Source organism: Oncorhynchus masou, chromosome 3 (genome assembly GCF_036934945.1).
Source record: "Oncorhynchus masou masou isolate Uvic2021 chromosome 3, UVic_Omas_1.1, whole genome shotgun sequence".
Classification (NCBI taxonomy): Eukaryota; Metazoa; Chordata; class Actinopteri; order Salmoniformes; family Salmonidae; genus Oncorhynchus; species Oncorhynchus masou.
Window position 1 is genome coordinate 5895206 of NC_088214.1, and position 23944 is coordinate 5919149.

A 23944-nucleotide genomic window follows, 5' to 3' on the forward strand; every position below is an offset into this window, starting at 1 on the left:
TTTAGTAAATAGTTTCTTAACTTTCTTGAACTGCATTTTAAGGGCTTGTAAGTAAGCATTTCACGGTATGGTATATACCTGTTGTATTCAGCGCATGTAACGATTTAATTTTATATGAATGATATGAATATGTTATCAGTTGTAGCATGAGAAATATGTTAATGTTATGACATACGTTAAATTATATTCATACATTATTGCATGATATTAATAACGTTATGATATATGTAGAGAATCTGAATGATCGGCTATGAAAAGCCAACTGACATTTACTCCTGAGGTGCTGACCTGTTGCACCCTCTACAACCACTGTGATTATTATCTGACCCGTCTGGTCATCTATGAACATCTTGGCAATGTTCTGTTATAATCTCCACCCAGAAGAGGACTGGCCACCCCTCATAGCCTGGTTCCTCTCTAGGTTTCTTCCTCGGTTCTGGCCTTTAAGGAGTTTATCCTAGCCACCGAACAGTAACAGGTTGGCAGGGAACAGACAGGGACAGATAGTGATAGTGACAGTGTTTTTCCTAGCCACCGTGCTTCTACACCTGCATTGTTTGTTGTTTTCCTAGCCACCGTGCTTCTACACCTGCATTGTTTGTTGTTGTTTTCCTAGCCACCGTGATTCTACACCTGCATTGTTTGTTGTTTTTCCTAGCCACCGTGCTTCTACACCTGCATTGTTTGTTGTTGTTTTTCCTAGCCACCGTGCTTCTACACCTGCATTGTTGTTGTTTTCCTAGCCACCGTGCTTCTACACCTGCATTGTTTGTTGTTGTTTTTCCTAGCCACCGTGCTTCTACACCTGCATTGTTTGTTGTTTTCCTAGCCACCGTGCTTCTACACCTGCATTGTTGTTGTTTTCCTAGCCACCGTGCTTCTACACCTGCATTGTTTGTTGTTTTCCTAGCCACCGTGCTTCTACACCTGCATTGTTTGTTGTTTTCCTAGCCACCGTGCTTATACACCTGCATTGTTTGTTGTTTTCCTAGCCACCGTGCTTCTACACCTGCATTGTTTGTTGTTGTTTTCCTAGCCACCGTGCTTCTACACCTGCATTGTTTGTTGTTTTTTCCTAGCCACCGTGCTTATACACCTGCATTGTTTGTTGTTTTCCTAGCCACCGTGCTTCTACACCTGCATTGTTTGTTGTTGTTTTCCTAGCCACCGTGATTCTACACCTGCATTGTTTGTTGTTTTTCCTAGCCACCGTGCTTCTACACCTGCATTGTTTGTTGTTGTTTTTCCTAGCCACCGTGCTTCTACACCTGCATTGTTGTTGTTTTCCTAGCCACCGTGCTTCTACACCTGCATTGTTTGTTGTTGTTTTTCCTAGCCACCGTGCTTCTACACCTGCATTGTTTGTTGTTTTCCTAGCCACCGTGCTTCTACACCTGCATTGTTGTTGTTTTCCTAGCCACCGTGCTTCTACACCTGCATTGTTTGTTGTTTTCCTAGCCACCGTGCTTCTACACCTGCATTGTTTGTTGTTTTCCTAGCCACCGTGCTTATACACCTGCATTGTTTGTTGTTTTCCTAGCCACCGTGCTTCTACACCTGCATTGTTTGTTGTTGTTTTCCTAGCCACCGTGCTTCTACACCTGCATTGTTGTTGTTTTCCTAGCCACCGTGCTTATACACCTGCATTGTTTGTTGTTTTCCTAGCCACCGTGCTTCTACACCTGCATTGTTTGTTGTTGTTTTCCTAGCCACCGTGCTTCTACACCTGCATTGTTGTTGTTTTCCTAGCCACCGTGCTTATACACCTGCATTGTTTGTTGTTTTTCCTAGCCACCGTGCTTCTACACCTGCATTGTTTGTTGTTTTCCTAGCCACCGTGCTTCTACACCTGCATTGTTGTTGTTTTCCTAGCCACCGTGCTTCTACACCTGCATTGTTTGTTGTTTTCCTAGCCACCGTGCTTCTACACCTGCATTGTTTGTTGTTTTCCTAGTCACCGTGCTTCTACACCTGCATTGTTTGTTGTTGTTATCCTAGCCACCGTGCTTCTACACCTGCATTGTTTGTTGTTGTTTTCCTAGCCACCGTGCTTCTACACCTGCATTGTTTGTTGTTGTTTTCCTAGCCACCGTGCTTCTACACCTGCATTGTTTGTTGTTGTTTTCCTAGCCACCGTGCTTCTACACCTGCATTGTTGTTGTTTTCCTAGCCACCGTGCTTCTACACCTGCATTGTTTGTTGTTTTCCTAGCCACCGTGCTTCTACACCTGCATTGTTTGTTGTTGTTTTCCTAGCCACCGTGCTTCTACACCTGCATTGTTTGTTGTTGTTTTCCTAGCCACCGTGCTTCTACACCTGCATTGTTTGTTGTTGTTTTCCTAGCCACCGTGCTTCTACACCTGCATTGTTTGTTGTTGTTTTCCTAGCCACCGTGCTTCTACACCTGCATTGTTTGTTGTTTTCCTAGCCACCGTGCTTCTACACCTGCATTGTTTGTTGTTTTCCTAGCCACCGTGCTTCTACACCTGCATTGTTTGTTGTTTTCCTAGCCACCGTGCTTCTACACCTGCATTGTTGTTGTTTTCCTAGCCACCGTGCTTCTACACCTGCATTGTTTGTTGTTGTTTTTCCTAGCCACCGTGCTTCTACACCTGCATTGTTTGTTGTTTTCCTAGCCACCGTGCTTCTACACCTGCATTGTTTGTTGTTGTTTTTCCTAGCCACCGTGCTTCTACACCTGCATTGTTGTTTTCCTAGTTTATACACCTGCATTGTTTGTTGTTTTCCTAGCCACCGTGCTTATACACCTGCATTGTTTGTTGTTGTTTTCCTAGCCACCGTGCTTCTACACCTGCATTGTTTGTTGTTGTTTTCCTAGCCACCGTGCTTCTACACCTGCATTGTTTGTTGTTGTTTTCCTAGCCACCGTGCTTCTACACCTGCATTGTTTGTTGTTGTTTTCCTAGCCACCGTGCTTCTACACCTGCATTGTTTGTTGTTTTCCTAGCCACCGTGCTTCTACACCTGCATTGTTTGTTGTTGTTTTCCTAGCCACCGTGCTTCTACACCTGCATTGTTTGTTGTTGTTTTCCTAGCCTAGCCACCGTGCATTGTTTGTTGTTGTTTTCCTAGCCACCTGCATTGTTTGTTGTTGTTTTCCTAGCCACCGTGCTTCTTCACCTGCATTGTTTGTTGTTTTCAGCCACCGTGCTTCTATGCATTGTTGTTTTCCTAGCCACCGTGCTTCTACACCTGCATTGTTTGTTGTTGTTTTCCTAGCCACCGTGCTTCTACACCTGCATTGTTTGTTGTTGTTTTCCTAGCCACCGTGCTTCTACACCTGCATTGCTTGTTGTTTTCCTAGCCACCGTGCTTCTACACCTGCATTGTTTGTTGTTTTCCTAGCCACCGTGCTTCTACACCTGCATTGTTTGTTGTTGTTTTTCCTAGCCACCGTGCTTCTACACCTGCATTGTTTGTTGTTGTTTTCCTAGCCACCGTGCTTCTACACCTGCATTGCTTGATGTTTGGGGTTTTAGGCTGCGTTTCTATACAGCACTTTGAGATATCAGCTGATGTACGAAGGGCTATATAAATACATTTGATTGACGTTATTAATATGACATAAGCAGGAGAATGGTGAAATGTGAGAGACGGTTAACAAATACAATACATTCAGTATATTAAAACCATTCAAATTTAATATGCTTTTGAAAGCCCAAAATACACTTTCGTCATCCAACAATAAATATTGTAAGACACGGCGTCTTGCTGTCTATACCATAGAAAGTCATTATATTTCTCTGACGTGGCCCCTATACTGGAGCTTCCTCTTCACTCATCACCATAGTAATGGGGGGGGAAGACAAGTCAATAACAACCTAAAAATAAAGACAATTTACTCAAACTAGTTATTTCACTCGTCACAAGTAAGTGTGCATCCAATCTATGATTTTACATTACATACGCCGTTCAGTTATGTATAAACCCTGTAGTTTGAGATTTTATTTTATTGTTTTAAACTAACATCCTAGACCCCAATTACTGTCTGGCTTTATGAAACATTATGCAGTACAATAGCCCTCTTGGAAGATGTGAATATTGGTTCATGATTATAAAACAAGTCTGTAGGAGGAGATTTCACTTTAAAATGTATAAACGTTGTCCACCAGATGCCCAATGTTATGTGTGATTTAAGAAATACTTCTTTTTTTTATCTTGATTGCTTAAGACAACTTCAAACATACTTGAAAATCTGTAGCCTGGTCCCAGATCATTGGTCGACAATGACCGTTATGAGTTGGGCTAGACAGCACTAACAGAACTGGGACCAGGTTTGATATCGTGTGCTTTTCTCGGGATTCCGAAGAAGAAAAAAAAACATTGAATCAAAAAAAAACCTTTGATCAAAGTGAATTTCTCTTGACTTGTTAAACTGTACAAAAGAAATAATTAAACATAGCATCATGAAAAATAATGGGAACATGAATTCACATAAAGCATGTTATTTACAAAACAAATATTCAAATCTCGTCAGTCAGTCCTAATTCGGGTTGACAGAATTAAGCCACGAACAACAATATAGTCAGGGACGAACATTGATCGGGCTTGAATAGGCTGTCCAGGTATACTGTAGGTGGAGTTAGGGCCAGGAGTTGCTCCTGGTCAAGTCACATGGTAAGGAAGAACTCCAGGTCCTGGAGAATCGGGATGTACCATTCTCTTGCATAGTCCCTATCCTGGATCTAAAAGCATAGGATTAGGGGAAAAGCAATGGCTGGAAGAAGTTTCCTCTATTGTAAAAACACATGCGAGAAAGTGTACAAGTCCAGAAGGTTTGGGAACTGGGACTAAGTCATAGTATTGGTGAAGGAAGGAGCAACGGGATGTTTCTGGAATGTACAAGAACAAACAGCGCATATACATGAAAGACACACTACCATTGCACCAGAAATATTCCTTTTTAAACTATGACATCACAAAGCAAAAGGACAACAAAATGTTTAAAAAAAACACCTACATAGTGTGCTAGATAAAATATTTGATTCATTTTTTCCCCATTGCACTATAGCACAGTCTGCAGAAAGAACCACATTCATCATGAATCTCTTGACTAGCCTCCGGGCTTCACCGGGCTGTCCGGTTGAGTTTCCTTTTAATACGAAGTCACCCACCTCCCTCATATTGGCCAGAGAAAACGTCTCTAACGTCTGGGTTGTATTTTTATTAATACACAACGTAGCAAAAACATTCTGCAACGGCAAATGGAAGAAAAAAGAAAAAAAAAGTGATTGTTATTGAATAAATTCAGATTCAGTCCATGGTTTCTCCCATATGGTGTCGAATGAATACAACCCTGATAAACATAGTGGGCGGGGTCATAAGCCTACCCTCTCTCGGCCAGCCAATCATTGGAGCTGAAGATGGAGGATGGTAGTGTGTGAAGAAACGGTCTCTTTATGCCTTAAAATGGAGGTGTCTGCCTCACGTAGATTTCTGCCTATAGTGAAGCGTCAAGTCCCCTGCACTTTTCCAGATAAAATGCTTGACAGTTCGCAGGTCCATGTTTGGGTCCAGGACCTGTGTGAGAACAGAGAAGACCGACCAAGGATGTGAATCAGGTGGATATGTATTTCAGTCATCGCTGTCATTATTACGCTGTCATATGACTTAACTAAACCAAAATCAGCATCGCGGCAATCTGCAATATGACATGTTATACTAAACCAAAATAACTTCAAAAATCAACATTGAAGCAACAAACTACATTGCCCAAACCACCATCAAAAGTAAAGCTGTCAAGTAGTGGACTTTTTCAAAAAAATACTTATGAATCACAACAGATGCACACTCTCCTTCAACCATCAACAACGGAGGTCCATAATCTTCACTAAAAAAAAGCTAAGATTGTTCCTCATTCCTCCCGAAACTACAGGAGAATGAAGAGTAGGGAGGGTTCCCACCTGGTCTTGACATATCAGTTCAATCTTCTCCTCGGCCATGAGGGTCATGTCCTCGTCCTTCTCCGTCTCTCCTGGCTTGTCATTGGCTGCCAAGGAGGAAGCAGTGGTCTGGGACTCAGTGTCCAGGTTAATGATCTTCTCATAGACGTGTTCCATCACCTTCCTCACCTGCAGCATGTCACTGGCAGACAGACGGTCCCTACAGAGAGAGAGAAACACACACACAGTGGAATAAAAGGATGTGTGTCGGGGGAAGTAGGATCTTGATCTCCGACGGGAAGTGGCGACGGTGCATTTACATGTAGAGGTCAAATCGTGTGTGTGTGTGTGTGTGTGTGCATTTAGTGAGAGTGTGTGTGGGTTTAGTGAGAGAGAGTATGTGTGTGTGTGTGTGTTTAGTGAGAGAGTGTGTGTGTGTGTGTGTTTAGTGAGAGAGTGTGTGTGGGTTGAGTGTGTGTGTGTGTGTGGGTTTAGTGAGAGAGTGTGTGTGTGTGTGTGTGTGGGTTTAGTGTGTGTGTGTGTGTGTGGGTTTAGTGAGAGTGTGTGTGTGGGTTTAGTGAGAGTGTGTGTGTGCGTGCGTGGGTTTAGTGAGAGAGAGTGTGTGTGTGTGTGTGTGTGTGCGTGGGTTTAGTGAGTGTGTGTGCGTGCGTGGGTTTAGTGAGAGAGTGTGCGTGCGTGGGTTTAGTGAGAGAGTGTGCGTGCGTGGGTTTAGTGAGAGAGTGTGCGTGGGTTTAGTGAGAGAGTGTGCGTGGGTTTAGTGAGAGAGTGTGCGTGGGTTTAGTGAGAGAGTGTGCGTGGGTTTAGTGAGAGAGTGTGCGTGGGTTTAGTGAGAGAGTGTGCGTGGGTTTAGTGAGAGAGTGTGCGTGGGTTTAGTGAGAGAGTGTGCGTGGGTTTAGTGAGAGAGTGTGTGTGGGTTTAGTGAGAGAGTGTGTGTGGGTGTGTGTGGGATTTATTCAGGTAAGAACATCAAAGCCGAATATTAATAGAAGGGACTTGGAAGTGTGGAATGTAGTGATTTCTCATGAAGAAACCTGAAACGGAGAAAATGTAAAATCTCAATGTTACTTCTTCAGTGTCTTGGCTCCAGAAGAAGAGTGGGGCTGGAGGTAGAACGGGATCTTGTTGAATTTCGGCATGTTCTTCTGGAGGACATAGAAAAAAATGTACAAAAAAATTAAGTGAAGTCCGAGGCAAGAAGAGTAAAAGCAAAAGGAAGACTGAAAGTACTTACGTCCACGGTGATGTCTATGACCCACTGTGGGACTGTCTCATTCAGCAACATAGACTCCGTCTCCCCACCCGAGTCCCTACACAACAGTCTGGAACAGGACACTTAACATTAGAGCAGCTGGAGAACTGGAACAACAGTACAGGGAAGTAAACAAACAGGACTGTTTTTTTTTTTGCTTGAGTCCAACTGGTGATGCAAGTAGTGATTAATTCTCAGATTCATGAATGATCGCATGCATGATATAGCCTCGGGGGGGGGGGGTTGTGTTAGGTCATAGACAAACACACTACCCAGGTTACACTTCACTCCCTTCCTCCAGGGGGCAGAAACAACCTTGACCAGAGATGCTGAGCCTGGTTGATAAGCACATCAGGTGATTGTCAGTCAGTGTCCCAGCTGGCAGAGCTACGAGGCTGCTGGTTGGTTTGGTGGTCACGAGGCTGCTGGTTGGTTTGGTGGTCGCTGGTTGGTTTGGTGGTCGCTGGTTGGTTTGGTGGTCGCTGGTTGGTTTGGTGGTCGCTGGTTGGTTTGGTGGTCGCTGGTTGGTTTGGTGGTCGCTGGTTGGTTTGGTGGTCGCTGGTTGGTTTGGTGGTCGCTGCTTGGTTTGGTGGTCGCTGCTTGGTTTGGTGGTCGTGAGGCTGCTGGTTGGTTTGGTGGTCACAAGGCTTTCCATTTGGAATCTTAAGATTAGACATGCCTGTCTGTAGTTTTCCTTTCTGTATAGGTCTGTTTCTGTGACCACATGATAATCCACTTGGGCTCACTGACCCAAAGGGGTCAAGACAGAGGCCTGGACCTAAGGTAAGGTTGTCGTCTCCCTGGGCACACCTGCAGCCAACGCGGTCCTCATACACTGATTTCTCACAAATTCACATATTCATTCAGCTTCAGGACCACGTAGCTAGGCTAGGATCCCTAGACATAATGAGTCAGGTTACAGACCATGTAGCTAGGACCCCTAGACAGTCAGGTTACAGACCATGTAGCTAGGACCCCTAGACATGATGAGTCAGGTTACAGACCATGTAACTAGGACCCCTAGACAGTCAGGTTACAGACCATGTAACTAGGACTCCTAGACAGTCAGCTTACAGACCATGTAGCTAGGACCCCTAGGCATAATGAGTCCGGTTACAGACCATGTAGCTAGGACCCCTAGACATAATGAGTCAGGTTACAGACCATGTAACTAGGACCCCTAGACAGTCAGGTTATAGACCATGTAGCTAGGACCCCTAGACAGTCAGGTTACAGACCATGTAGCTAGGACCCCTAGACAGTCAGGTTACAGACCATGTAACTAGGACCCCTAGACATAATGAGTCAGGTTACAGACCATGTAACTAGGACCCCTAGACATAATGAGTCAGGTTACAGACCATGTAGCTAGGACCCCTAGACATAATGAGTCAGGTTACAGACCATGTAACTAGGACCCCTAGACAGTCAGGTTACAGACCATGTAGCTAGGACCCCTAGACATAATGAGTCCGGTTACAGACCATGTAACTAGGACCACTAGACAGTCAGGTTACAGACCATGTAACTAGGACCCCTAGACAGTCAGGTTACAGACCATGTAACTAGGACCCCTAGACAGTCAGGTTACAGACCATGTAGCTAGGACCCCTAGACAGTCAGGTTACAGACCATGTAGCTAGGACCCCTAGACAGTCAGGTTACAGACCATGTAGCTTGGCGCAAGACCCCTAGACTTAGCGAGTCGAACAATATTAGCAGGCTAACTAAGAGTTTCGTAAAATTGAAATATGTACCGGAACAGAGTCCGCCCTCCTGCCTCTCCGAAGATGACTGGAGTGTGTGGAGGCACCTGGAAGTACCCATTCCCCTTCTGCACCCGCGTCTCCTGCTCCCCATTCACTGCTGCGGGGGTTTGGACAAGGTCAAAAGTCACTACAATCTTTTTTTACTGCTCGTATACCATGATGAAATAGTGAGTCTATGGACATTTTTTTTCTGGGCCTAACCCTGCGACATGGGATGTCTAACACTATAGCCATCTACAGCCAATATCTCAGGTGAACACTGTTTTTGACAACAACAACAAGGCCCGTTTACCATGGTTGACCTCGTTCTCCTCCTCATCCATGGGGTTGATGTGCGTCCTGGGCCAGAACTCTAGCAGGGCCTGAAGTAGCAGTCCACCAAGGTTCACTATACACACACAAACATGGCAAAGCTAAAGAAAAAAAAATGCAGTATGAAGAAGTTATATTAAATATGAAAACCTAAAAAAAAAAAAATTTTTTTTAAATCGTACACTTTGGGTCCGATCCATCGGAGCTTGAGAAGCCAGCATCCTTAGCAGACACCCAGGCAGCGAAGCAGTCACTCTCATCCAGCGTGATGGTCAGCATCTATCCAGCAACACACAGGAGGGAGGGAGAGAGCAACAACATCAACCAATCTTATCTAGTTAGCTTCACCTTTTCAAAAACACTGAATAAGTATAGTATTACTAAGTTATAAAACGAGAAACTTACCCCTGTCTTGAGGTCGACAGAGAACCAGTTTGGGACGTAGACCTGCTTGAACCTCTTCTTGATCTCTTCATCAAACTCTACTTTCCCCAGGTCCTCTCCCTTACAGGCTTTCAGCACGTCCCAGAATGCAACATTGTTGTTGGTGTCTTTGGTGACGATGTGCCTCTTGTCATTCAGAATGTGACACTGAATTATACTGGCCCCTCCTACAACAGCAAATATGTACAGTAGTTATCGTTTGACCACAGCAAGACTAGGTTTGGGCGGTACTAAGAATTTCATACCATTTCTATACCAGAACGGGATACACGATATTACCAACTGTGCACACAAGGGGCACTATTGTTTTTTAAATGTTAAATACAGTGCCATTGGAAAGCACTCAGACCCCTTGACATTATCCATGGTTTGTTAGGTTTTTATTTTTCAGAGTAAATAACTCACGGACACTAGAGAAGCTAAACCAAGTTTAATTCTTCCCAAAGGGTCGTTACAGTTGTGTTCAGACAACAAAACATTTCTCACCATCACAGGTATATATGACGTGACGCTTGGACAAATAATTCAATCTTGGTTTCATTAAACCAGAGATTCTTATTTCTCATGGTCTGAGTGTCTTTCTGTGCCTTTTTGGCAAACTCCAAGTGGGCCGTCATGTGATTTTTACTGAGGAGTTGCTTCCGTCTGGCCACTCTACCATAAAGGCCCAATTGGACTAGTGCTGCAGAGATGGGAGAACCTTCCAGAAGAACAATTACCTCCACAGAGGAACTCTGGAGGTCTGTCAGATGACCAAGAACCCGATGGTCACCTCCCTGGCAAAGGCCATTCTCCCCTGATTGCTCAGTTTGGCCGTGCAGCCAGCTCTAGATAGAAGTTTGGAGCCACCAAGACTCTTTCATTTAAGAATGATGGAGGACACTGTGTTCTTGGGGAGCTTCAATGCTGCAGAAATGTTTGGGTACCTTTCCCCAGATAGGATTGTGTCGAGGCACAGATCTGTCTCTGAGCTCCACGGATAATTCCTTTGACCTCATGACTTGTTTTTTTGCTCTGACATTCTCGGTCAACTGTGGGACCTTATATAGACAGGTGTGTGCCTTTCCATCTCATGTCCAATCAATTGAATTTACCACAGGTGGACTCCAATCAAGTTGTAGAACCATCAAGGATAATCAATGGAAACAGGATGCACCAGAGCTCAATTTTTAGTCTCATATCAAAGGGTCTGAATACTTATGTAAATATGTGTCACGCCCTGGTCTATATTTATTATGTTTATCTTCATTTATTGGGTCAGGCCAGGGTGTGACATGGGTTTATTTGTGGTGTGTTTCGTCTTGGGGTTGTGTGGGGTGTATAGCATAGTCATTGGCTGCCTGAGGCGGTTCTCAATCAGAGTCAGGTGATTATCGTTGTCTCTGATTGGGAACCATATTTAGGCAGCCATATTCTTTGTGTGTTTCGTGGGTGATTTTCCTTAGTGTCCTTGTTCCTGTCTCTATGTTAGTTGACACTAGTATAGGCTGTTTCGGTTTTCGTTACGTTCATTACGTTCTTGTTTTTGTTGTATTTTGTATTTAGATTCGCGTTTACGTTTGTTTATTAAACATGGATCGCAATCTACACGCTGCATTTTGGTCCGACACTCCTTCGCCTACAGAAAACCGTTACAATATGGTATTTGTTTTTAATATATTTGCCCATTTTTTTTGCAAATAATAATAATTTTTGCTTTGTCATTATGGGGTATCGCGTGTAGATTAATGAGGGAAAAATTATAATTTCATCCATTTTAGAATAAGGCTTTGACGTAAATTATTTTTTGTAAAGGGTCAAGTGATATTTAAGCAATAAAGCCCGAGGTGTGATATATGGCCAATATACCACGGCTAAGAGCATTTTTTATGTACGACGCAACGCGGAGTGCCTGGACACAGCCCTAAGCCGTGGTATATTGTCCATACATCAAATCCCCAAGGCGCCTTTATTGCCATTATAAACTGGTTACCAAAGTAGTTACAGAAGTACAAATAAATGTTTCGTCATACAACTGAGCAAGAGGACAAGTACATTAAGAGTGTCTAGTTTGATAAACAGACGCTTCACAAGTTCTCAACTGGCAGCTTCATTAAATTTTACCCGCAAAACGTCGTTCTGCCCCTGAACAGGCAGTTAACCCACTGTTCCCAGGCCGTCATTGAAAATAAGAATTTGTTCTTAACTGACCTGCCTGGTAAAATAAATAAAATAAAAAGCTTGGTAGCAAATGGGTCTTCCAAATGGACAATGACCACAAGCATACTTCCAAAGTTGTGGCAAAATGGCTTAAGGACAACAAAGTCAAGATATTAGAGTGGACATCACAAAGCCCTTGCCTCAATCCTATAGAAAATTTGTGGGCAGAACTGAAAAAGCGTGTGCGAGCAAGGAGGCCTACAAACCTGACTCAGTTACACCAGCTCTGTCATGAGGAATGGGCCAAAATTCACCCAACTTATTGTGGGAAGCTTGTGGAAGGCTACCTGAAACGTTTGACCCAAGTTAAATCATTTAAAAGGCAATGCTACCAAATACTAATTGAGTGTATGTAAACTTCTGACCCATTGGGAATGTGATGAAAGAAATAAAAGCTGAAATAAATCATGCTCTACTATTATTCTGACATTTCACATTCTTAAAATAAAGTGGTGATACTAACTGACCTAAGACAGGATTTTTTTACTAGCATTAAATGTCAGGAATTGTGAAAAACTGAGTTGAAATGTATTTGGCTAAGGTGTATGTAGTAAACTTATATAGACACACACTTATTTTTTGTGGGTATTGAAAATCATACCGTCTGTATTTCGAAATACCCTGGTATACACTATAAACGATATATCGCCCAAGTCTAGTTCATGGTTAGAAACTAGGGTCACGTCTGCCTCTCCTCACAACCACTACATTCAGTAAGAGATAGTTTAAAAAAACTAAAAAACAATGAGGATCTATTTGAGTGAGGACAACAAACAGGTTGCACTAAGATTCATGTGGAAACTACATCCAGTTCGGTGGATCACTGCACACCCACTAACACAGCCGTACCTTTGATGACCTGTTCAGGCGCTGTACACAGCGGGGTCAGGGGGGCGATGATGTCATTGTCATAATCCCCAGACGCCCGGAAGTTGTGGATTCCCTTTAGACACTGCAACAAAAACAGAAAAAAAAATACGATTTTTTTATTTTTTATTAGATAAAAAACTGAATTGACCCCAACCCTGACACATAGAAAGCCCTAGAATGATCTCTGGGCATCTGAAGACGAAGGCTTATTTGTTTACCCATCTGTTAACAGATGACTTGGTGGTAGAGACCCAGATAACAGGAGGCGGGTCAGCTGACCTGTCCAGTTCCATCTGAGGAGGAGAGGGATAGCCCATGTCAGACCCAGGTTAATACACACACACCCACCCACTCACATCCCACTCCCTCCCTCACCCTCAGTAGCTCAGCACCCCCCTCCCTCCCTCCCGCACCCTCAGTAGCTCAGCACCCCCTCCCTCCCTCCCTCCCTCACCCTCAGTAGCTCAGCACCCCCCTCCCTCCCTCCCGCACCCTCAGTAGCTCAGCACCCCCCTCCCTCCCTCCCGCACCCTCAGTAGCTCAGCACCTCCCTCCCCCCCTCCCTCCCTCCCCTCAGTAGCTCAGCACCTCCCTCCCTCCCTCCCTCCCTCCCTCCCTCCCTCACTCACTCACTCACTCACTCACTCACTCACTCACCACTCACTCACTCACCACCACTCACCACTCACCACTCACTCACTCACTCACCACTCACTCACTCACCACCACCACACCACCACCACCACCACTCACTCACTCACTCACTCACTCACTCACTCACTCACTCACTCACTCACTCACTCACTCACTCACTCACTCTCAGTAGCTCAGCTGGTAGAGTGTGGTGCTTGCAACACCAGGATACTGGGTTCAATTCCCGGGCCCACCCGTATGTAGAAAGGTACGCATTTAGCATCTGCTAAATGGATAATGAACCACAACCAGTCCCATGCCCTTACCTTCAGTACAGGGGCCTTCTCCTCACAGATGAGTACTCTGATATCAGGGTTCCTCAGGTCGGTGCAGAAGATCTTCTTGTCTCTGCCTCCAGAGTAGATGTGTGTGAAGGCTTCGTTCACCTGCAGGGCCCACACTCCCTCGTCGTGGACCCGATACGTAGCGATACACCTCTGCTGCCCCAGAGACCACAACCTGATGGTTCCATCTGAGCTGCCTGACAGACACTGGGAACCACAGAGAGAGGAGAGTTAGACTGATGGACAACCAAACAGAAAAAGGTTCATGTAATAGAGGGTCAGATGCAATGTAGGAAAAATGCTGATACAGAAAAGGAAAATATTCATTATTTTAGGACCAAGTTCTGGTAAAACCCCTCACTTCATTTTCTTCATAACCATTTCCTTAAAAATGTATTATCTATTATTTAGCCGAATCAAGATATACTTTACCTGGGTGCCGTCCTGGTTCAGCAACAGTGACTTGACGTTGTCGGAGTGGCCTTTCAGCTTCATCAGCTTAGCACATGTCCTCGGGTCCCATACTCTCAGCACCTGATGAAACGTCAACAGATTGAAGAGACAACAACCTTTAAAACCCAACAACGGTCTACAAATATGCAATAGAACTTGTGCTTGGTAAATAAAGGTGACCTTTCAAAAGGCAGCCAACAACTGCCGTCAAAAACTGTAGACATAAAATGAAATTGTATGAATTTAAATAAAAACACTAACTTTGACCTGGCAACAAAACAAAATAAAAAAAAAGGTGTCTAAAATGTTGCCCTCTAACCTTTTCAGTGGAGCCAGATACGATGACTGTCCCCATCTGGTTCATAGCCAAGCTGTAGATGGAGTCTTTGTTCCCACTGAGGGACGACGCTGTCACACACACACAACGGTTAAGATTCCAACGGTCGGCGCACAGGTTTGTGTCAGGTAAAAACATTCTTTTAAGGGCACGTACTGCATCGGAAAACAATAGGCTTTGCGGTATGAAAGATTGATTTCTGCCTCAACAAATACCTGTTTTCCAGACACAAATTAAGTCTAGTCCTGGACTGAAAACGTCTTTCAATGGCGAATCTTCATTGAGAATGATATTTAGACCTGGACTAGGCTTCATCTGTGTCTACGAAACCGGCCTGTGGAGATGTTTTTAAACTCAATGGGACTCAACTTGTAAATATTGTAGAAATGAATAAAATGACATTTACTGGTGACAGTGTTGTTGGAGGCAGTCAGTGCTGTTAGTGTGTTGACGTCCCACAGGAAGATCTGTCTGTCTAACCCTGCTGACGCCACCAGCTCCTTGTCTTTAGCATATGCCAATGCCTTCACATAGTCCTGCCAGGGGAAATACAACATCACTTTGTGGCCTTCACATAGTCCTGCCAGGGGAAATACAACATCACTTTGTGGCCTTCACATAGTCCTGCCAGGGGAAATACAACATCACTTTGTGGCCTTCACATAGTCCTGCCAGGGGGAAATACAACATCACTTTGTGGCCTTCACATAGTCCTGCCAGGGGGAAATACAACATCACTTTGTGGCCTTCACATAGTCCTGCCAGGGGAAATACAACATCACTTTGTGGCCTTCACATAGTCCTGCCAGGGGGAAATACAACATCACTTTGTGGCCTTCACATAGTCCTGCCAGGGGGAAATACAACATCACTTTTTCCTTCTTCTTTCAAATAGGAAATCTCTATTATACTGTTTAAAAATATGCACAATTCCACAGCAGAACAGTATTCTGTAAATGGACATCATATTTCTGAACCACAAAGCCCAAATATCGAATGTAAAAAAAAAAAGAAGAAGCACCTTGTGAGTCCGTAACGTTGACATGCAGAATCCTTTCTGTGCATTCCACACTTTCACTGTCGTGTCTGATGAAGCAGAGATCACTGGAAAGAAAGAATTTTAAACAGCGAATTATAAAAACAATGTTTCTAATACATTAGGCTACTGATGTTGCTACAAGCGATGCGGTGTTCAAAACGGTTATAGGCTTTGGGGGTTTTATATTTATATTTTAAGGTTGGACATCAGCACGTGGGGCGCACCGATTGGTTCCACCTCATTAGTCCGTATGTGTGATATTTAAGAGTGGCTGGCCTATGCTCTGGTGCTCTTGAGAGATGTGAAGGGTTAGCACCTTTAGTTGGTGCTCCATATTTTTCTTATTTTAAGTAAAATTATATTTTATCTGATCTAACTGGTTTTATTTAGGTTTTCTTCCTGTCTTTACGTTTGGGGTAGGTTTTTATTTTATTTGCCTCTTGGGTAAATTTAGTGGGCTCATGATGGGTGTCCAGTTGTTGTTGCTAGACAACTTTCAAATCACCACGGGACAATTTACATTGTCCCCCTCCATCCCTTTTGTACACTACTGCTACTCGCTATTCATTATCTACGCATAGTCCCTTTACCCCTACCTACATGTACATACAGTGGGGAGAACAAGTATTTGATAACCTGCAAAATCAGCAGGTTTTCCTACTTACAAAGTATGTAGAGGTCTGTAATTTTTTTAATCATAAGTTACACTTCAACTGTGAGAGACGGAATCTAAAACAAAAATCCAGAAAATCACATTCTATGATTTTTAAGTAATTAATTTGCATTTTATTGCATGACATAAGTATTTGATCACCTACCAACCAGTAAGAATTCCGGCTCTCACAGACCTGTTAGTTTTTCTTTAAGAAGCCCTCCTGTTCTTCACTCATTACCTGTATTAACTGCACCTGTTTCAACTCGTTACCTGTATAAAAGACATGTCCACACACTCAAACCTCTCCACAATGGCCAAGACCAGAGAGCTGTTTAAGGACACCAGGGATAAAATTGTAGACCTGCACAAGGCTGGGATGGGCTACAGGACAATGGGCAAGCAGCTTGGTGAGAAGGCAACAACTCTTGGCGCAATTATTAGAAAATGGAAGAGGTTCAAGACGACGGTCAATCACCCTCGGTCTGGGGCTCCATGCAAGATCTCACCTTGTGGGGCATCAATGATCATGAGGAAGGTGAGGGATCAGCCCAGAACCACACGGCAGGACCTGGTCAATGACCTGAAGAGAGCTGGGACCACAGCTTCAAAGAAGACCATTAGTAACACACTACGCCGTCATGGATTAAAATCCTGCAGCGCACGCAAGGTCCCCCTGCTCAAGCCAGCGCATGTCCAGGCCCGTCTGAAGTTTGCCAATGACCATCTGGATGATCCAGAGGAATGGGAGAAGGTCATGTGGTCTGATGAGACAAAAATAGAGCTTTTTGGTCTAAACTCCACTCGCCGTGTTTGGAGGAAGAAGAAGGATGAGTACAACCCCAAGAACATGGGTTGGGTTTTCCAGCATGACAACGACCCGAAACACACAGCCAGGGCAACTAAGGGGTGGCTCCATAAGAAGCATCTCAAGGTCCTGGAGTGGCCTAGCCAGTCTCCAGACCTGAACCCAATAGAAAATCTTTGGAGGGAGCTGAAAGTCCGTATTGCCCAACGACAGCCCCGAAACCTGAAGGATCTGGAGAAGGTCTGTATGGAGGAGTGGGCCAAAATCCCTGCTGCAGTGTGTGCAAACCTGGTCAAGAACTACAGGAAACGTATGATCTCTAATTGCAAACAAAGGTTTCTCTACCAAATATTAAGTTCTGGTTTTGTGATGTATCAAATACTTATGTCATGCAATAAAACAATGGCCAACAATAAAATTACTTAAAAATCATACATTGTGATTTTCTGGATTTTTGTTTTAGATTCCATCTCTCACAGTTGAAGTGTACCTATGAAATTACAGACCTCCACATGCTTTAAGTAGGAAAACCTGCAAAATCGGCAGTGTATCAAATACTTGTTCTCCCCACTGTATTACCTCAACTAACCTGTGCACACTGACTCGGTACCGGTGGCCCCTGTTCAGAGCTCGTGCTGCTAGGCGACCTTAGCTGGAACATGCTTAACCAATACCCTACTCAACAAATTGGATGCAGTCTATCACAGTGCAATCCGTTTTGTCACCAAAGCCCAATATACTACCCACCATTGCGACCTGTACGCTCTCGTTGGCTGGCCCTCGCTTCATACTCGTCGCCAAACCCACTGGCTCCATGTCATCTACAAGACCCTGCTTGGTAAAGTCCCCCCTTATCTCAGCTCGCTGGTCACCATTGCATCTCCCACCTGTAGCACACACTCCAGCAGGTATATCTCTCTAGTCACCCCCAAAACCAATTCTTTCTTTGGCCGCCTCTCCTTCCAGTTCTCTGCTGCCAATGACTGGAACGAACTACAAAAAGCACTGAAACTGGAAACACTTATCTCCCTCACTAGCTTTAAGCACCAACTGTCAGAGCAGCTCACAGATTACTGCATCTGTACATAGCCCACCTATATTTTAGCCCAAACAACTACCTCTTTCCCTACTGTATTTAATTAATTTATTTATTTTGCTCCTTTGCACATTCTTCCATTGCAAATCTACCATTCCAGTGTTTTACTTGCTATATTGTATTTACTTTGCCACCATGGCCTTTTTTTGCCTTTATCTCCCTTATCTCATCTCATTTGCTCACATCGTATATAGACTTGTTTATACTGTATTATTGACTGTATGTTTGTTTTACTCCATGTGTAACTCTGTGTCGTTTTATGTGTCGAACTGCTTTGCTTTATCCTGGCCAGGTCGCAATTGTAAATGAGAACTTGTTCTCAACTTGCCTACCTGGTTAAATAAAGGTGAAATAAAAATAAATAAATAAAATATGGTCTCCACACTGACTCGGTACCGGTACCCACTGTATATAGTCTCCACATTGTACCGGTGCCCCCTGTATATAGCCTCCACATTGACTCTGTACTGGTACCCCCTGTATATAGCTTCCACATTGACTCTGTACCGGTGCCCCCTGTATATAGCCTCCACATTGACTCTGTACCGTAACACCCTGTATATAGCCTCCACATTGTACCGTAACACCCTGTATATAGCCTCCACATTGACTCTGTACCAGTAACCCCTGTATATAGCCTCCACATAGACTCTGCACCGTAACACCCTGTATATAGCCTCCACACTGTACCGGTACCCCCTGTATATAGCCTCCACATTGACTCTGTACCGGTACCCCCTGTATATAGCCTCCACATTGACTCTGTACCGGTACCCCCTGTATATAGCCTCCACATTGACTCTGTACCGGTACCCCCTGTATTTAGCCTCAACATTGTACCGGTGCCCCCTGTATATAGCCTCCACATTGACTCTGTACCGTAACACCCTGTATATAGCCTCCACATTGACTCTGTACCGTAACACCCTGTATATAGCCTCCACATTGACTCTGTACCGTAACACCCTGTATATAGCCTCCACATTGACGCTGTACCGGTACGCCCTGTATATAGCCTCCACATTGTACCGTAACACCCTGTATATAGCCTCCACATTGACTCTGTACCAGTACCCCCTGTATATAGCCTCCACATTGACTCTGTACCGTAACACCCTGTATATAGCCTCCACATTGACGCTGTACCGGTACGCCCTGTATATAGCCTCCACATTGTACCGTAACACCCTGTATATAGCCTCCACATTGACTCTGTACCGGTACCCCCTGTATATAGCCTCCACATTGACTCTGTACCGGTACCCCCTGTATATAGCCTCCACATTGACTCTGTACCGGTACCCCTGTATATAGTCTCCACATTGACTCTGTACCGGTACCCCCTGTATATAGCCTCCACATTGACTCTGTACCGGTACCCCTGTATATAGCCTCCACATTGACTCTGTACTGGTACCCCTGTATATAGCCTCCACATTGACTCTGTACCGGTACCCCTGTATATAGCCTCCACATTGACTCTGTACCGGTACCCCTGTATATAGCCTCCACATTGACTCTGTACTGGTACCCCTGTATATAGCCTCCACTTTGACTCTGTACCGGTGCCCCCTGTATATAGCCTCCACATTGACTCTGTACCGGTACCCCCTGTATATAGCCTCCACATTGACTCTGTACCGTAACACCCTGTATATAGCCTCCACATTGACTCTGTACCGTAACACCCTGTATATAGCCTCCACATTGACGCTGTACCGGTACGCCCTGTATATAGCCTCCACATTGTACCGTAACACCCTGTATATAGCCTCCACATTGACTCTGTACCGGTACCCCCTGTATATAGCCTCCACATTGACTCTGTACCGTAACACCCTGTATATAGCCTCCACATTGACTCTGTACCGTAACACCCTGTATATAGCCTCCACATTGACTCTGTACCGTAACACACTGTATATAGCCTCCACATTGACGCTGTACCGGTACGCCCTGTATATAGCCTCCACATTGTACCGTAACACCCTGTATATAGCCTCCACATTGACTCTGTACCGGTACCCCCTGTATATAGCCTCCACATTGACTCTGTACCGGTACCCCCTGTATATAGCCTCCACATTGACTCTGTACCGGTACCCCCTGTATATAGTCTCCACATTGACTCTGTACCGGTACCCCCTGTATATAGCCTCCACATTGACTCTGTACCGGTACCCCCTGTATATAGCCTCCACGTTGACTCTGTACTGGTACCCCCTGTATATAGCCTCCACATTGACTCTGTACCGGTACCCCCTGTATATAGCCTCCACATTGACTCTGTACCGGTACCCCCTGTATATAGCCTCCACATTGACTCTGTACTGGTACCCCCTGTATATAGCCTCCACTTTGACTCTGTACCGGTGCCCCCTGTATATAGCCTCCACATTGTACCGTAACACACTGTATATAGCCTCCACATTGTACCGTAACACACTGTATATAGCCTCCACATTGACTCTGTACCGTAACACCCTGTATATAGCCTCCACATTGTACCGTAACACCCTGTATATAGCCTCCACATTGACTCTGTACCGGTACCCCCTGTATACAGCCTCGTTATTGTTATTCTTACTTTTTTACTTTAGTATACTTGCTAAATATTTTAACTCTTCTTGAACTGCACTGTTGGTTAATTAAGGGCCTGTAAGTAAGCATTTCACGGTAAAGTCTACACTTGTTGTATTCGGTGCATGTGACAAATAAAGTTTGATTTGATGCGTCTGTTTGGCACTCAGCTTTAAGGAGATAGATAGGGGGTAAGGCCCTGCGAAAGACTAGCATCCTGTTCAGGGGGTGTTACATTAAGCTGCTTCACGCTACAGAAACAGGAGATGGGCTCCTGCTCCTATGAGCCTTTCTGGTTCACTCTACAGAAACAGGAGATGGGCTCCTGCTCCTATGAGCTCTTCTGGCTCGCTCATGCAATGCTACCTACTTACTTAGAACCCCACCTGTTTTGGTTGTTAGTCTGTTAGTTCCCCCTTCTGTTTGAGTGACAATTTTTGGTTTCTTGCCGGGGAACATAACAATACTCACATGTCTTTCCATTGCAACAGAGGACGATGTCATTGACCCAGTCTGTATGGTGCTCCATGGAAGCGATGTAAGGGTCCTGCTATGGTAAAATAACATTCACTTAAGTGGTGACGGGACGGGACATGGGGGGGGGGGGTTCCCAAACACAGATTAAGCCTAATCGTGGTCTTAAAACACATTCAATGGAGAAGATACAGGAAACCAGCTCACAAAGGGTTAGGGTAGGGCTATGCTAATATTAAGATTTATCAAAGGGTGACTGGGACGCAATACCTTGTGCTGGTTGACACTCCATATCCTGATGATCGAGTCTCTTCCAGCCGTGAAGAGCCGGTTCAGTGCAGGGTCCAGCTGAAGAGCATTCACCCCATTGCGATTGTGCTTCTCCACCTCGTCTCTTATCACATAAGATACCTGCAAATAAAGATAGAGGGGGATGGTCAATAATAGCCTGAACACACCCCTTCTATAGCATTGACGCATGCGTGCCTAAAGCTTTGGTCAAACGTTTTTTTTTTTCACCTTTATATAACCAGGTAGGCTAGTTGAGAACAAGTTTCTCATTTACAATTGCGACCTGACCAAGATAAAGCAAAGCAGTACGACACAAACAACAGCACATAGATACACATGGAATTAACAAACACAGTCTATAACACAATAGAAATATATATATATACAGTATGTGTATAAGTTGGCTGAGGCTCCATGACTACATTACATTCACTTATGCATTACATGAACGTATCTATCTAGTTCACCGCATAATTTGCTAGCTAGCAAGCTACAGGTTAAGGTTTCAGGATCCTAGATAACGTTAGCTAGCTGACACAGCTTCTTTAAAAAAAAACTTCATTTAACTAGGCAAGTCAGTTAAGAACAAATTTGTATTTACAAGTGGCCTTAGACCACTGCGCCACTTGGGAGTCAGCTAACATGTTAGAATAGCAATTATCAATTCAATGACAATTTACACATACCCTAAGAAATGCAACAATGGTTAAATACAATTGTCGCACAACTCAGGTTCATTTTAAGTTACTTTGTACGAGCAAATCATGCTTCAAATCGTGTGTTTAGCATGCTAGCTAACTAGCATGTACGTTAGCTAGCTTGAGATGAGCATTGTTGGATTGCAATTTGTATCGTCTTTCCAAGATTAGTGGTGCACATTGTCACACTATTTGGAATAGTGTGCATTTTCATGTATACAGAGTTGTATTACAGAAATATCAATTGACCTGTACTTTCCTTCGCCCAGCGGCATTCTGTCTGTGGTGGGCCGCCATCTTACATGTTGACAGTCAAACTCTCATACGTCACATCCGAGAAGAAACACAGATAGAATATGACGCTGATATTTCACCGGATGTATACATGTGAAGCATCCGCTTGGCGTTTCCAATCACAAGCAAATATGGCTGGCAGTGGGAGAAGATTGAACGAGATGGATTGTGACCGATATTATGCAACATTTTCTCACCGATGAATAATTTGATCTCAATACAGTTTTATCTATTTACAACTAGAATATTTTATGAACAGAGTGGACTAAGTTTTGTAGACTTTTAAATGTGTTCTTTATTTAACTAGGCAAGTCAGTTAATAACAAATACTTATTTTCAATGACGGCCTAGGAACAGTGGGTTAACTGCCTGTTCAGGGGCAGAACGACAGATTTGTACCTTGTCAGCTCGGGGGTCTAACCACTAGGCTACCCTGCCGCCAAAGTCTTAAAACATCGCGTTGTTTAGGAGTGCAAAGGTGAATTTACATAGTGCACGCACACATGCACTTAGTAGGCGTTGACTAACCAAAACATGCAAATATTTTCTAGAACGCGCCAATAGGATCTTGGTAGCTTGTGCTAGACTCTGCCCACCTCCTTGCTTGTTCTGCCCACTATGACTCATTTGTTTCTATCGGAAACGACAAGCAGTGATCCATCTTGGATGAGTTATAAAAACTTTGCTTCACGTTCTTCTTCGTCGATGAGGCCTAACGGCAGTTGGCATCCAAAAGTATGCTGCATTCGCCATCTACTAGACTGGAGTATAACACCCTTATACATTGCTTGAAAAAAATAATAAAAATACCCTACACTCACTAAAAACCCACCACCCTACTCCACTATTTAAATCAATTTAGTCCTACCTCAGGCCTGAAAGGATGGGACACCACCACATAACACACCCTGTAACTCTTCTGACGTCAAGTCTCGCACACCCAAATATCTCTCTGCAGCTGCCACCACAACCTCAATTTTCTGTGACTTTACGTTCCATCTCTGCAGTACAGTTGATAACCATTGCTATAAATGCTAAAAATCCAATCTTTCTGAAATATATATCACTTGTTGGTTTATCCCTGGTACAAATCTACCACTCACACCACTCGGTAGAATGGTCAGTTTTACGAGGGTATGTTTGACAGCATGATTGAAGGATGCTTTGATGCAAAATAGGAAGCCGATTCTAGATTTAATTTTGGATTGGAAATGCTTAATGTGAGTCTGGAAGGAGAGTTTACAGTCTAACCAGACACCTAGGTATTTCTAGTTGTCCACATATTCTAAGTCAGAACCATCCAGAGTTGTGATGCTGGACGGGCGGGCAGGTGCGGGCAGCGATCGGTTGAAGAGCATGCATTTAGATTTACTTGCATTTAAGAGCAGTTGGAGGCCACGGAAGGACAATTGTATGGCATTGAAGCTCGTCTGGAGGTTAGTTAACACAGTGTCCAAAGAAGGGCCAGAGATAAACAG

The 23944-nt window shown here is 44.2% G+C and overlaps 1 protein-coding gene across 2 annotated transcripts; it reads right to left on the reverse strand.

The window, feature by feature from the left end:
• Positions 1 to 3640: 3640 nt before the first annotated feature.
• Positions 3641 to 22508, reverse strand: LOC135509222 (WD repeat-containing protein 48-like). Of its 2 annotated transcripts, none has more exons than XM_064929718.1 (18): positions 22422 to 22508; positions 21454 to 21594; positions 21181 to 21256; positions 15556 to 15638; positions 14941 to 15070; positions 14517 to 14605; positions 14177 to 14278; positions 13727 to 13951; positions 12986 to 13060; positions 12747 to 12849; positions 9660 to 9865; positions 9437 to 9533; positions 9235 to 9330; positions 8931 to 9039; positions 7156 to 7243; positions 6990 to 7066; positions 5925 to 6123; positions 3641 to 5541 (listed from the first exon to the last, which is right to left on the reverse strand). In XM_064929718.1, the coding sequence occupies exons 1-18, from the start codon at positions 22467 to 22469 to the stop codon at positions 5446 to 5448; spliced, it is 2040 nt and encodes a 679-aa protein (XP_064785790.1). In that variant the 5' UTR covers positions 22470 to 22508; the 3' UTR covers positions 3641 to 5445. The 2 variants fall into 2 exon arrangements, with proteins under 2 accessions (XP_064785790.1, XP_064785783.1); XM_064929711.1 differs by having other exon boundaries at positions 21181 to 21259.
• Positions 22509 to 23944: the final 1436 nt, after the last annotated feature.

Excerpts from the sequence above, each read along its gene's own strand:
- LOC135509222 (XM_064929711.1), bottom strand. The coding sequence starts at position 22,469 with ATGGCGGCCCACCACAGACAGAATGCCGCTGGGCGAAGGAAAGTACAG. Across the intron at positions 21,260-21,453 it reads GGAGTGTCAACCAGCACAAG|CAGGACCCTTACATCGCTTC; the intron begins GTATTGCGTCCC and ends ATTTTACCATAG. Across the intron at positions 13,952-14,176 it reads TGAACCAGGACGGCACCCAG|TGTCTGTCAGGCAGCTCAGA; the intron begins GTAAAGTATATC and ends TGTGGTTCCCAG.